The 15,874-nt window shown below is 41.3% G+C and overlaps 1 protein-coding gene across 2 annotated transcripts in view; it reads right to left on the bottom strand.

Annotated features, from left to right (window-relative positions):
- LOC101167047 (rho GTPase-activating protein 25) overlaps nt 1-15,769 on the bottom strand; it is a 30,042-nt gene extending 14,273 nt beyond the window's left edge. The window contains exons 1-2 of one of the 2 annotated variants that reach the window (XM_004072870.4): nt 15,437-15,769; nt 138-340 (exon numbers count right to left, since the gene is read on the bottom strand). In XM_004072870.4, the coding sequence (XP_004072918.2) occupies nt 138-340; nt 15,437-15,494 (261 nt within the window). In that variant the 5' untranslated portion in view covers nt 15,495-15,769. Of the gene's footprint in view, nt 1-137; nt 1,225-15,436 lie in introns of those variants that run through there. The other variant, XM_020706195.2, reaches the window with a different exon arrangement.
- Between the last annotated feature and the right edge of the window lie 105 nt (nt 15,770-15,874).

The raw sequence follows: 15,874 nt of genomic DNA, 5'->3' as shown, positions 1-15,874 counted from the left end.
AAATATGCTTTAAACAAATTATCAGGAATACTGAAATCATTTTTATGTTCTGCCTGTAGGTTTCAGCAACTTTAAATCCATCTTTTGATTGATTTTATGTAGAAATCAGAAAACGTTCTCCCTCCAAATTTCCTCACCTGCACGGTCGTCTCCTTGTCATCTTTGTGGTAGGTCAAAGTGCTTCCTCTCAGCACAAAGTAGCGCTGCTGCCAGTTTTTCACCAGAGACCTCTGTTGTTTCTTCAGCCAGCCGGCCTTCAGTGGCCTCTCCATGGATCTGGAGGAACGCGGCGAGGCCGGGCACTGGCCTCCCTCCGTAGGATTCACACTCCTGGATCGTGCTATGAAACACCACAAGAAAGAAGTTGGTGGAGGTATCAGAAACCGTCCCTTACATCCCCCACACAACATGTAGCATCACAGCCCAAGGTGAAAAACACACGCTGCTTTGCGCAGCTGCACAGCTCTTCCTCTTTTTAGTATGAATATGTATCAGCCTATCAGAGGTTTGGACTATTTTTGTTCCCCATATCTTCACCCTGAAAGGAAACTGCTGCTCTTAGCTGAAAAACTTCCGGTTAAGAGTCTGTGATTTAAACAGACTGCTCATTGCAATGGCAGTCATTTGTGAAAAATAGACAAGCAGTTTCGATTCTGTTTACTTTTTTCTATTTCATTTACAGAGAGAGGTTATGCTGTGAGGGTTTAAAGGAGGGATGAAAGGGGAGAAGTTGAGGTGTACGTGGCTCAGAGAAGGTTGAACGGAGGAACAAGGCTCAGAGATAAAAGGATTCACTCTGTCTTCCTATGACAGCAAAGAAGAGAAGAACAAGAACTGCACTGGAGTAAACAGGAAGTTGTCACATCTTTGCCGGTCGGGGACCGCGATACTTTGAAGGTCTCCACCTTCAAGCCCGGATGTCCTTTGGTCTAATTTCAATGGTGCCTCCCTGGCTTGTATAAAGAGAATTTGAAGTGCTGAAGAGCTCTGACCCCACATGTGCACTCACACCACACCCTCTGCTGACAAACTGGAAACTCTCTGTGTACCACTGAAAGGTCAGCTGCAGATTTGTCAAGAGGGACATCCTACAAAGTGAAATCCACCAAAGAAGCTGAGTCATGTTCAACACAAACATGTTTCACTTGGCTGCAGACAATCCTTCATTTTTTTTAAATAAAGTTTGCAATTATTAACATTCACGATGAAGGTTCTCAATTGTCTATGTGAAGTTATTTGAAAGCTTATGCCTTAGTCACAAATGCCCTTACGAGTGGAAACACAGGTGGCCCACGGGATATTTGAAGATTTCAGACCACTTGGTATTACCTGCACACTTGCATGCTGTGACTAGGGAGCCAGTGTGCTCACCTTGCTAGAGTGTGGCGTGAAGCCACCGTACGACAGCATGGCCCATACGTCACAGGTGCATAAAACTCACTTTAGCTTTACGATTACTCCACAATATAAATACCACAGACGTGAAATACCATTTTTATGATCTCTTAAGATAAAGAGGCTCAAGCCTCTGAACTGCAAGACACACCTCCCCTCAAGATGCGGCCGCTTCTGTCTACATCTTCATGGGCCCGGACAAAAACTTGCAGCACCCATATGGGTCAACGAGTTGCATGTGACTAATGCTTTGGTCATGTCAACTGGACTTCCAAAAGCATTTTGTTCTTATCTATGGAACTTTTTTAAGACTGCAGAAAAGCATTAGCATAGTTTTCTTTTTGCATTAAAAAACAATTTAAAAAAAGTAGTTTAGTTCTTTTGTGTTATAGCTGATCTTTTTTGGGTCAACAAATGATCTGCTGTCACCAAACTTCTTTTCAAACACATTTCACAAGTCTCCTCTTTAGTATTCCCTCAGGTCTTTTGCCTGGCAGTTTGAAGCCCTGACGGAAGGGCTTTTCCAATTACTGTCCCTATTCTTCCTGTGGAGATGTCCGAACCAAAAAACTATTCACATGTGTGATTTAGAAAAGGTTTTTTGTCAGATGCACATAAGGGCACAACTCCCTGGATGGTACCATTTAGTAGTTTAACTTCAAATACAAACACTGTGTTTCTGAGTATTTACAGTAAGTGACAGAGAACTGCAGAGCTGAGGAGCAGGCTAAAACAAGTTGAAAACATGGAAATGTTTAGAAGCCTCTTTAAAGTAGTTTGTTCTCTCTGTGGATGTGTGTGTATTATTCTCTGATGGTCCAGAAATGATGATACTGACAACGGATTTTAAGTGTTGTGTGGTTACTTGTGTATTTCAGACCCTTTGGTGACCTGTACAAAGAGTCCAGAGTGCAGCCTGTTTTTCACCAGTTGACCACCAGGAAAGGTTACTTTCCACCACCAAGAAAAGTTACTTACAGGGTTGAAAGTAATCAAAAAAGTTGAAACACCTGTCTGTATCCAGTACAGGAACACATTCTCATGAGCTTTACTTGATCACAAGTAGAACAAGTAGTATGTTGTTCCATAAATACCAGGAAAAAGGCAACCAAGAAAAACAGACCAAAATAACACAGAGATTTGTACTGTATGTCTTTCTTACAGAGAAAATCAAAATTAGATCAAGCTTAGCTCTTTTTTTTTTTACCATCAAAAGGTTCTCAGAATTTGTGAGAAATTTACAGGAAGAGGTCTGGCAGGCCCGTAGTTACAGCTAAATCATTACCAGTTGCATGCAGGCACGTCTTCGCGTGGCCAGTGCCACCCCTGGCCACCCTAAAAAAAAGCTAGCCATCCTAGTGGCCACCCCTGATAAAAAATTCCACCATTTTTTTTAAACAATATTTGTGTACTGATAACACAGTCCAGTGGTCTTTTTATTTTTAAAAGTCAAAATCTTTCAAAATATGATATAATATAATAAAAAATAACTAGCTGTGAAAAAATTTTTAATCAGTTACGCACAGAGTACCTCAAACGTTGGGTCCTACTAAGAGTAGTTAAGTTGGAGGATGGAGGCGGGAGTTCCTTATTAAATTATGCGCATTTTGCAAGAAGTGGGATTTTCAGAAGATGAAGACATGAAATCGTCAGTATCGTCAGTTTAACATTTAAGTTCTGGTTTTCTGCTCATTTTTATATGTCTAAATAATTACAAGGGTGATGGATAGTGCTAGCTAGCTAGACTTTTGCTTTTAAACAGGGTTTATCGTGGTCCTAACAAGTCTTGAAGGCATTGAAAATAGTGAATTAAACGGCTCAAAAAAACTTTTTCTGAAGTCCTACAGCCATCTAGTTCTCAGGAATCGTGCTGTGACATCATAGTTTTGCATTTCTTGTACATAATTTCTCATACAGCGGTTCTGACAGGAGTTCAGTGTGGCGGGAGTGCGAGCTCGCGGCAGCGCACACCCAAAAAACCCCTGCACCCCCAATTTCCACCGCATCCAGCCACATATTTGCTTCTGACCAACCCTTTCGTCCTAACTTGTCTTGGTATTTGTGCATCTTGTACTAAACAGAAATCTGAAAATGTTAATTCATTATTAACATTGGTGCATTGGTACATTATTAACATGGTCGGCGGCTCACAGGACAACAGCTTCAAGAATAGCTTAACTGTTGTTGTCAGACAGTCTGAGTTGTAACCTTTTAGTTTTAAAGACCCACTCAGATAAAAATTTTGTTTTTGTTGTTTTTAACATGTTCTTGTGGCATTTTTCTGATGATATACGTAAGGGTTTATGGCCAACGAAGTGTGGATTATCACTTTTTAACGCACGCCGGTTGCTTCCGCGAAGTGCGTTAAAAAGTGATAATGCACATTTCGAAGGCCATTAACCAGCTCATACCATGGTCACTTACAAGAGCAATAAATATTAACCAGTTTTTAGTCCTTAATTCTTGTTTTTTTCTGATTTGGGTTGCTTTTCTCACAAAAAGTGGTCTATTTGTTACGTGTCGCCGTACCACATAACAAATAGTCCGCGTCGCGCCGCACCACCGCTGCAGTCAAGACTACGCGATATAAAGGGATATATATATATGCTGATCTTTCCGATGGGTTGAATATAGCATCGGTTCAGAGAGAAAGTTCACCTCTTACTGCTTGTTTTTGTCCAAATGATGAAGCAAAAGGTTGTTTTAAAGAAGACGGCGCAGTGATACAAAACATTTAAGCTAGGTGATCGGAACTTCTTTTTTCACCGTGCGGTTATCCTGTGGTATATCACTTCATCAGTTGTTCACCCGGACCATGGTATAATGAACAACAATAAAAACACTGTCATGGTGCCTCTGGCAGCCAACTCTCCCCCTCCCCTCTCTGCTTTGCTCTTCTGATTGGAACCAGCTGTGGACACTCACCTCACCTACATCCAGCCGTCATAAGGAGATCCAGCCCCAGCATTCGTCGCCAGGTCGTTGCTCCTAGTGGTGTTTATGTCTGGTCGCCAAGTTATGTCTTGTTAATCTACTACTCAATCTGAGTTTTCTTCCGGGTTCCAGCATCTGGGTCTCCCAGGTCATACACATCATGACAAACGCATCTCTTTTATTTTGTTTCCATTTGCCATCAGATTAACTCAAAGATCTGAAACATTTTCTACAAGCACTAAGTAAGCATTTCATTCAAATTTTGTTTACATATCTGTCTAAATCTGTGAGAGTGAACATGACTCCTTTGAGATAATCCACCCCACCTCTCAGGTATGCCAAATCAAGATGCTAATCAAAAAGATGATTATTGCACAGGTGTGCCTTAGACTGCCACCATAAAAGGCCACTCTGAAATGTGCCATTTTGTTTTACTGGGGGACCTGGTGACACAGAAAACCGGTCAGTATCTGGTGTGACCACCATTTGCCTCATGCAGTGCAGCACATCTCATTGGCTAAAAACTGCATAAAATGTAAAGACCACTGGGAATGCTTTTAAAATAGATCAATAGATTGATGATTAAAGTGGGTCTTTAAGAAGACTTCAAGCTGCAGGGTTGATGAGACTATTTACAGCAAGAAAGGCATTGTTAAAATGTCAGAGTGATGCTAGGTTCACACCAGCCGCGTTTGGCACATTCAAGAATGAGCTATACACAGTTCCGTTAACGGACATTCAATCGGTGGTGTTTACACAGCAGAAAAGCAGATTTGGCAGAGCTTCTTCTTTTGTTTATTTACTGTTTACTAGTGCTTTCCATCACCGAGAGAGGGATGAGGTTTGATGTGAAATGTCAGAGTGATGTTAATCCCGAAAATCTTGCTTTAGTCTTTTTCTTTCACAGCTCTGTTCTGATATATGAAAGTCTTGGTGTCATAGAATACAGAAAAAGCGCAATTTCTCATGATCATGTGTAAAATGGTTGGCACTTTTGTGTTTTGAAAAGGATGCTGCCTACACATCACTACCAAAACTGAGTCCCTGATTGGTCAAAGTTCAGCATTTTCGCAATTTAGCGTCAAAAAGTTCAATCGCTTGAACCAAACATTAGAGCCCCCGACTGGACTTCAAAACCTGGAAAGCGATGTGTGAATGCGAGCGTTCTTAAAGCGGACGCCCGAAATTTGGGTTGATGTGGCCCAATAACGCGAGTCGATTTGTAAATGACAGTCACACCAGTTTCAGGTTTGTCAGAATTCACAGTCGTCTTCATTTCAGTTAACTTCCCCTCAGTGTATTTTGTCTGCTTTTCAGTTCTTCCTTGTCAAGTCATCTTGTTCTTCTTTGTGGGTTAATTGCTGGTTGGGTTAAACTGGTTGGTGCATATACCGCCACCACCTGGTCTGGAGTGTGGATCAGGAGAATTGTACGATTTCTAAAAGTTTAGGCCTAAATATCCCACTAAGCCCTACAAATCTTTTTCAATCCTGCACCTAAAAGCGTAGAGTGAAGGTGGCAAAAGGAGCAGGAAGTAGCAGAGATTGGAAATGATGAGGTTAGGAAGGCTCTGAAAAGGATGAAGAGTGGAAAGGCCGTTGGTCCTGATGACGTACCTGTGGAGGTATGGAAGTGCTTAGGAGAGACAGCAGTGGAATTTCTAACGAGTTTGTTCAATAGGATTCTAGAGAGTGAGAAGATGCCTGAGGAATGGAGGAGAAGCGTTCTGGTCCCAATCTTTAAGAACAAGGGTGACACGCAGAACTGCAGTAACTATAGAGAAATAAAGTTGATGAGCCACACAATGAAGCTGTGGGAAAGAGTAGTGGAAGCCAGGCTTAGGAAGAAGGTGGAGATTTGTGAGCAGCAGTATGGTTTCATGCCCCGTAAGAGCACCACTGATGCCATTTTTGCTTTGAGAATGTTGATGGAAAAGTACAGAGATGGTCAGAAGGAGCTGCATTGTGTGTTCGTAGATTTAGAGAAGGCGTATGACAGGGAGGAGCTGTGGTACTGTAAGAGGTCGTCTGGAGTGGCAGAGAAGTATGTCAGAGTAGTTCAGGACATGGATGAGAGAAGACGGTGGTGAGATGTGCTGTAGGTCAGACAGAGGAGTTCAAGGTGGAGGTGGGACTACACCAAGGATCAGCTTTGAGTCCCTTTTTGTTTGCTATGCTGATGGACAGGCTGACAGACGAGGTGAGACAGGAATCTCCCTGGATAATGATGTTTGCGGATGACATTGTAATTTGCAGTGAGAGTAGAAAGCAGGTGGAGGAACAGCAAGAGAGGTGGAGGTTTGCTCTGGAAAGAAGAGGCATGAAGGTCAGTCGTAGTAAGACAGAATACATGTGTCTGAACGAGAGGGATCAAGGTAGAAGCGTTAGGTTACAGGGGGCTGAGGTGAAGAAGGTGCAGGAGTTTAAGTACTTGGGGTCAACAGTTCAGTGTGATGGGGAGTGTGGAAAAGAGGTGAAGAGGCGAGTGCAGGCAGGTTGGAGCGGGTGGAGGAAAGTGTCAGGAGTGTTGTGTGACAGAAGAGTGCCAGCAAGACTCAAAGGAAAGGTGTACAAGACAGTGGTGAGACCAGCTCTGCTCTATGGGTTAGAGACGGTAGCAGTGAGACAGAGACAAGAGGCTGAGATGGAGGTAGCGGAGATGAAGATGTTAAAGTTCTCCTTAGGAGTGACCAGGTTAGACAGGATAAGGAACGAGTACATCAGAGGGACGGCTCATGTTGCCTGTGTTAGCGACAAAGTCAGAGAAGCCAGACTGAGATGGTTTGGACATGTTCAGAGGAGAAATACTGGATATATTGGTAGAAGGATGTTGGAGATGGAGCTGCCTGGCAGGAGGGCAAGAGGACGGCCAAAGAGGAGATATATGGATGTCTTAACAGAGGACATGAAGTTGGCTAATGTTAAGGTAGAAGATGTTCATGATAGAGTGAGGTGGAAAAGGATGATTCGCTGTGGCGACCCCTGATGGGAAAAGCCGAAAGAGAAAGATGATGCAATTCCCAATTGACAATACAATTTGCAATTTAATCATGCAATATGAAATTGCAATTCTCAATTGACAATTCGATGTGAAATCCGACCTTGCAATATGAAAATTGGCAGTTTAGAATTCACTATCAAAATTCAAAAATCATTATGAGAATTTAAAAAATAAAGTATTAAATATAAACTAAATTGTCATAGGTTTTTGATGTCATAATGAAAATGCAATTTGATCATTCATTTTGAAAATCATGAGGGTGCATTTTTAACCCTTGTGCTATCTGGATGAAGGTGGAAAGATTTCATGTAATCCATGGACACCAGTGAGGTTCACAAATCATTGAAGAGAAAAGGTTCAGAGCACTGTCTAGTGGGTCTAGATGACCCAACTCCCAACGTTAAAGTGCCTAGGACAGCACAAGGGTTACACAAAGGTTATTTATACAGTATGTCCAGAATTTATCTAGACTGAAACAGATGAATATATATTCATACATATTTATACACAATAACAAAAACATACATACGGGGGGGTAGTCTAAGGGCTTAAACTTAGAGTTTGTGATGAAGATTTTACCTTAGAAATGTCCGCCTCCAGTGAAAAGCGTGTTTTGTGAGTTTTTGACATGTACTTGTGGCATTTTAGTAAATGTCATAAAAAAATCCTTTCATTTTTGCCTTTTTGAATATTTATCCTTTTAAATCACTGTCAATCAAACTGTCGCACAAACGCTCAGTTTGAAACAGCTCAGTAGCACATGTGCATTGCACAAGCTCCCTGATCTGCCCTGTCCAGCGTGCACAGACTCAGTTGCAATGAAATAGAAGAGGCCCATTGCTGTGTTGCCCGCACATATTTTAAGTGCGTCCAAGGCTGGATTTTGTTATTGCCCGCAAGATTAAGACTTTGGACACTTTTATTCAGATTGTAACAAAAACTAAAACCTGGAATATTAGTTGAAGTCACTCTGCATCTGTCCTATATGCAGACATAGACACATATACATAATTAGACACCTTTCTGGGGAAGTGTTCTATTTATGTCCCACCAGTTAGAGACCCATGGTAAAACCAAGGAGAAGCAGAAGGACTACTTCTCTCAGCTGGACTGGGAACTGGAAACGCCTTGGGATTCCCCCAGAGGATCCGGAGGAAGTGCCCGGAGAGACAAAAGTCTGGGCACTTTTCCCTAGACTGCTGTCCTTACACGCAGTCCCAGATGAGCATAAAATAACTGAAGGATCATCTAAAAGTTCTACTTGTCTGTCAGTCGACTCAAAAGTTAAACGTGTATGTTATCTAGAAATATTACACATAGATTTAAATATTGTAAGACTGTATTTATTGTAATATTTAAAATTGTGAAAACATACAATTTTTGTCAAATCAAAAAAGGGTGTATGTAGTACAGATATGAGGTTTTTTTAAAGACCCACTCCAATGAAAGCTGTGTTATTGGTGTTTTAATGATGTTCTTGTGGCATATTACTGATGATAGAGGACATAAATAAGTGAAATTAAGCTAAAAATTGCATTTCTGAGTATTTCTTTATTCAAATGAGTTAAAAAAGGCCTCTTGAAAATTATTATAGTCGTAACGTAGAATCTACAACAACAGGAAACAAGCTCCCTGCTCCACTTCATTCTGATGCATCCACTTGCAGACAAATACATATGCCTTAATTTTCCTCATCCGAGCTGGCATCTGCCTTAAAACTATTCAGCTCGATAGCTCCAATTTTGTTCGTCATTTTTGCTGGGGGAGTGAGGGGCTGTAAGCTAGCAGGAGATAGTGTAAACAGAGAGTTCTCAGCAACGGGGAGGGGAAGAGGGAGTATGGTTGTTCTGTACCAAAAAAGGCATAATCATAATTAAGAGACCACTGGAAAACCTGGAAAAACTCAAACTGTGATCGGAGTGGTTCTTTAAAACTGTTCATTGCTTTGTTCTCTATATGTGCCTGGACCTCCTTTTGCTTGAACAAATGCATCAGTGCTCTGTGAAATGAAGGGTATTAATTAGTTTGTGACATTAAATGTACACTAGGTGTTATAGAAGCTCAGACGGCTTTGACAGCTTAATTCAGAACCTCTGGATTGTTGCATCTGGTATCTCCTATCTTCCTCTTGACAACAGTCCAGACTTTCTGTCAGGTTCATGTCAAGCAGCTGTCATTGAACCAGCTTTTGAATCATTTTGCATTTGTGGCTAGCGTGTTTTGTCCTGCTGGAAAGTAAATCAAGCAACTTCACACAGATTGTCAGTTTGCAGCTTGATGTGCACGTGAATTTCCTGGTAATTGGTTGGATTGTCCGCAAGCATTAGAAAACAGAAGACGGTAGACATGGCACCCCAAACTATCACCAGCTGTAATTCATACTGAACGTCAAGCAATCTGGATTCTGTCCTGTTACAGTCTTTCTTTGGTGTACAGATGAAATGCAAAATCTTATTTAAAAAAAAAGGTGATTATTAACGATAAAGAAGAAGTCCAGCTCCTTTTCTCCTTAGCTCAGGTAGGACACTTCTGACACAAGAAATGTGGCACTTGTAGCCCATGTCTTGCAAACATCTGTGCAGTTGTTCTTCATGTACTGACTCCATCCTCAGTCCAGTCCTTGGGACTGTATTTCTCTTGGCAGTCCTCTCATGGCTCTGGTTATTCCTGGTGCTAGAGATCCTTTTACAACCATACTTTTTTCTTCCACTCAACATTCTTTAAATAGGCTTGAATACAGCACACCATGAACAACCAGCTTGTTTAGCAATAACCTTTTTTGGCTCAGAGAATTGAATCATTATAACCTTTCACACTACTGCAGCTGCTAACTTCATGCTATCACAAACCTTCCTGTATCAAGGTTTACCTTTGTGAAACCACAGCTGTGTGTTGCTCAGACCCTCTGGTTCTGTTTCTCCAGTCATGATGCAGACATGTGGACAATAGTAGACCAACATAGTGCATCATCCTCACATCATCCTCACTGGTGTTCATTGAACCATCAGACACTGTGACTGCTGATAATCACATGAGTCTGTGTATTATTCTGGTGGTTCAGAACAGTTACTCTTGTTGCATTAGGCCTATGAAATATTCTCGTGTTTTTATTTATTACAACTAAAATACATGTTGACATTGGAAAAAATGCAATCATGTAGAACTGGTTTAATTCACCGGAGAACATGGTTTTTCATAGTTTACTCGTCGTTGACCTCAAACTCTGACTTTGATCTCATTAGTTAAATAAAATCCAGAGCATAAAAAAATGTAACTTCAAAAAATTCTTATTTGTAGAACCTTTAAATTATTCAGTATTCATTCTTACACATTTTTTGCGCATCCTTGCCTGACAGCACAGTGTCATCATGGGGAAAAAAACAAAACAAAAAAAACCAAGCCTGCATCCTGGACAAATTAAATAGATCAGCAGTCACCCACAGAACCACAAAACATTCTTTCCCTGAGTCCTACACTCAGAAAGGGGAAACCAGAGAAAAATACACAAAGATACACCAACATCTTAACCTTTACGGATAAAGTGTATTTTCCAAATGATACAATACTCCCTGAATCATGTAATGGGTTGAAAATGTCAGAAAAAAACATGGCAATAGGGTCATGGCTTGAAACGAGAGTTTGCTCTCATATTTTAACATCAAATCTTTTCCACTGTCGTAGCTTTCACAAACAAAACAGTCAAAAGTGATAGAAAGCACAAAAATGTATTTAAAACTTAGAAAATTGACCGTTTTAGTAACAGACTGTGGAAAAACTACGAATAGCCCACAACTGAACAGCTTGTACATCAATATTAATACTGGTTCCTCTTTCAAAATCAGTCACTCACTTTCTGGAAAATTATCTTGAATCAAGAAGTTACCTCAGCCAGTAAATGTTCATAGAACAGCTCTCTTTAGAATTTTGCATTGAATATCTACCATGCTGCAGTCTGCCTTACTGACTCACATTCTACCTACTCACTATTTCTTCCTAATTCATTTTAGCCCTATATCTGAAAATGTTTGGGGATTTGAGTCATCCTGAAATCCCCATGTCATTGGCATCTTCAGAACCAGTGTGCAGCTCTAGATGACAATCTCAATAACAAGCCACTTCTTTGGCCCCTAGGCATGAGAGCATCAGAGAAGAGACAGGGGTAGTCAGGATCCAGGTGAGAGTCGGGGCAGGCGGCAGGCAAACAGAAGATCAGAACTGCACGGGGGGAGTTTCTGGGAGATGATTTAAGGTAACACCAACTTGACAGTGTTTGCTTTCATCAATGTTTTGCTGTCATCTCACCAAAATCCAATGTTCAAGATGTTTTTTTCTTTTTTCTCTGAGATGTAACACTAATCCATCAATATCAAGGCAAACCTCAAAGCTCAGAACAGGCAGATTGTATTTACTGAAAAACTCAGACTGTAACTCGTTTTATGCGTCATCGCAAACAAAAATAAACAGTTCATACTATTCAATGTACTTCCCCAACGTTTTGCTCTGTAATGTGTGTGAATAGAGTTAGCAGGAAGAACAAAACAGACCAGCAATATCATGAGGAGCACATAAACTAAATGGATTTGGGTCATGTACATGACACGGACAAACTGTGGCTTTAAGCTTTTAACTGCAGTTCATCTTATAGTTTTCATGAGCTGGTAATCCAGCCTGTTTGTAGTGTTTTGCTGTCTTTGTAGGACTGCAAAATTTTCATAAAAGCTTGGAGTGAGACTCCAAGAAGTCACTCGTCATGGCGGCAAGTCACAAGACGAAGCAAGAGTAGTTTTGCGAAAGTTTAATTGTAAAATAAACCACCACAACTTAAAAAAAAAGATGAACTGAAAAGTAATATGATAAAAAAAACTTTTTAAAGAGCCACACAAAAATTACTAACCTCAAAAACATGAGAAACAAACAAACTAAATTACTCACTGAGACAAGACACAATGCGTTTAGAAACAATTTTAAAACTGCCCATTTTAGTAATGATTTTTGGCCTTTTTTGAAGGTTTGAGAATTTTAGAGGATGGCTCTCACTTGAAACATGGCTCAAGGCTATTATAATTATAATAACTCAAAATGTAAAAACACACAACAATGACTGTTAAAAAAACCTTTTACGTTTAGATCTTGGTAGACAGGACATATTATTTACCATGTGTTTTTCTAGCCCCATTTTAGTCCAGAAATTTTCCATCTCACTGCAGTCTCACAGTTCACGAGTCACATTGATCTCAAGCCTCGGTTTGGGTTGTCTCTGCAAGTTCCACTGTGCTTCTTTCAAATTTTTCAACCAATGATGTAATTGTCTCCTGCGCATAAATGGCTGCATCGACCTCCGTGATGCTGTTATGAACTGACCAATCTGATGCCTCAATAAAAGTAGGTGGCTTTGCGTAAAAAGTTTGAAGCGTTTCACAGATTCTCTTGAAACCCAAGCGGGGGGGGGGGGGGGGGGGACACCCACCTTGCCAGCTAGCCCCTGCACCGGGAGGCATAGGCAAGCCCAGGCCACAGGACAGGTGCCCAGCCATTGGGGCCACTGGGTGCTGGACACCAAGACGTGGGCCGAGGGCGAAACCAGGACCCAGAGGACCGAGGAGCCGCCCACCACCCAGCCAGAGCCTCGTCTCCGCAGGTTAGCTACACAGTAACCCCCTCCAGCCCACCGATCCCCCAGCACCACACACCCGGCCACCACTTCGGCTAACAGGGTCCCCACACACCAAGCCGAGAGGACCAGGCGGGTGAAGACCGGCTGCCCCTGCCCAATCCCACCTCTGTATTGTGGTGTGGGTGTGCGCTGTGTGTGCTGCAGGTAAAATGGGAGGTCCCTTTGTGTGAGTGTGTTTGCTGCGTGTGTGGTGCCAACATGCAGTATGTGGTGCCTAAAGCTCTGGCCTTCCAAAACTCTCACTACTGATTGGGGAGAGTGGTTGCAATAAAAATGTAGAATGAGACTTACAAGGACAAATGAGTGTTCAGCAGCAGAACTGCCATCATGTGGACCATTCAGCAATCATGTGGTTTCATTCACCCATGCCATGTGTGTGCAATTGTGCATGGGTGAATGAAACTGACTGTAAAGGGCTTTGGGCCTACGAGGAAGGTAATAAAGCGCTATATAAGTATTTACCATTTAGTTTGTGTTTATCTGATGTGCAGCTGCACTGAAAAGACAAAATAAGTGTTTTATTTTTTTGTGTTTTTCCCCTTTCTTTCTTTATACATTTGGGTTGATGTCTTTCCATGACTTTTGGGCAGGAAAACTTTGATTTTATCTTGCAACACTGGATTTGTGACTCGGAGTGTGTGCAATTCTGAATTATGAGACTGTTCTGGCCTCATACAGAGATTAAACGTTGATTCGAAGAGATTTTTTTTAAAAACTGGCCAAATAAAGCACAGTCATCTGAGCGGCTGTAAAAAGTGGAAAATGCAAAGAGAAAAGAAGTAATTTGTTGACATAGTTCCAAAAGTGCTGAAAGAAAGACAAGAACAGGATCAGAACGAAACAGAATACATGGAACAAAAAACACTGTTTTTCCTTATAGTCCCACCACTCATGGAAGCAGCCATTTTGAAATGAGCAGGAAAAGCCATTCTACTGCCCCTAGTGGAATGATGAGGCATTACAGGGCAGAAAACATGGACAAGTTATATACAATGGGTTTTTTAAGAAAGTCTTTTTTAGGAAAGGGGTCTCAGGAATGTGTGTATCAAATATGATACAAATGGTTATATGGGGTTATCAACTTCTACATTTATCATGCTATCCAAGGCCTTTTTTACTTTTCAGTTTGTCTTACTGCAAAAAGAAGCCCAGATTAAAGATTGTCATGATTAAATACCACTGTTATCGATCGTGTTACTTGCTATAGAATGCTGCAGCCAATGCTGCAGCCAGACTCCACAGATGTATTTCTGTTTTGGGCTAAAACACACCTGCAGACTCGTCATCATCTTCTTAGATCTTCTAGAAGGAGGATTCGATTTTTAATGAACTGCCTTTGCAATTTACCCCCCAAAAAAACTAAATATTACATGCTTGGAAATTGTGGTTGTGACAGGTTGTCATCACATATTTGTCTAACTCATTGATCAGATGGGACTAAACTGAGCGTACTTATTTCTTTCCACGTCTTGACATATAAACCGTGAGAACTGAGAGAAGGTGAACCTTCTGCTTGGCATGAGTACACAAACAGTTGCATAAAGAAGCAGCCACAGCGTCAAAGGTTTGCAGAAACTGTGCTCTTGCGTCAGTTTCCTGCATAAACCTTCTATCGCTGCGCTTTCAACACAGCAGCTCACTAACCTGTCATGGTCCACAAAACATCAATCATGGTGAGACTGCAGCTTTGAGAGATTTACATTTTCACAAGTGCACAAACATTGTAATAAAAGTTGGGGACATCAGGTTGCACATGTGTGCACTGAAACCTATGAACTCAACTACTTCCTTTCAAACAACCAGTGAGGCCGATTGCAGAAACTGATTAAGTACAAATGAAGCATGCTGTGAGACAATACGCAAATGGCTGAATGTGTGTGGGTGTTGGTGGGAGATTTTTGCAATATGTGTACATTTTTTATGAAAGTTGCTAAAGCCTTGCCATTCAAGGTGGTAAGGAAACAAGGCAAGTCCACCCTCAGAAAATTCATGCTAAAGAGCCTGCAGCTTCACAAAAATTTCAAAAGGTATGAAGGCCCACTTGAACCTATTGGTTCACAACTGGAGGATATGTGAACGCAATTCTTAGAGAAACGATTTTCCATTTTAATGACGACAAAATGTGTAAACATAAAAATAGTTCCATACAGCAGTGATTTGTGTCTAAGGCATCTAAAATAAATTCTGGTTGTCACCATGGACCGCTCAACCGCCAGTGAGCTCAACTATAACCACTACACACATACACACACACATACAAAAAAACAATAATAGTGAAAAGGAAACAAATGAAAAGAAACAATCACTCCACCCTCATTCAGTCCCTGTTTTAAAAAAAAAAGTTGATTCAAATGATCCATTCATGTGTGTAAGAATAGCAATGAGGAAGTTCTCCATCCACCCATGCTGTTAGTAAACGCATCACAAACTCACCTATTCGAGGCTCACCCTTGAAGGTGCTGAAGTCCCAGTTCCGCAGTTTCAGAGACATGGTCCAGCAGCACAGGTCAGTGCTTCACCTCATGCACTTTTCCCAGAAGAGACACGCAAGCGCACACTGTTGACAGCGCCAATGACTACTTCCTGTGTGTTACTTTTCTTCTTCTTTTTTGCAGTCCTTCACAACGCATTCTTTCATGTTGCCTCTACTTCCATGTTCGTACTTGCTCTGATGAAGTTCTAAAGAAAGCTTGCTCAAAGACTCCAGAGTGTCATGTAAGTGAGAAACCTTCAAGTGATGATTGCTCACTCGTGTCATGAGAAAAAAAGAAACCACCAGCTTCTTCTTAAAGGAAATGGGTTTCACCTCCTTGACTTGGTGAGCATGCTGCCCCACAACTCACAAAGCAAAACTCACATTAAGATGAAAAA

This window comes from Oryzias latipes, chromosome 9 (assembly GCF_002234675.1).
Source record: "Oryzias latipes chromosome 9, ASM223467v1".
NCBI classification, from domain to species: Eukaryota; Metazoa; Chordata; class Actinopteri; order Beloniformes; family Adrianichthyidae; genus Oryzias; species Oryzias latipes.
The sequence above is the reverse complement of the archived record's forward strand: the minus strand, read 5'-3'. Positions and strand labels throughout refer to the sequence as shown.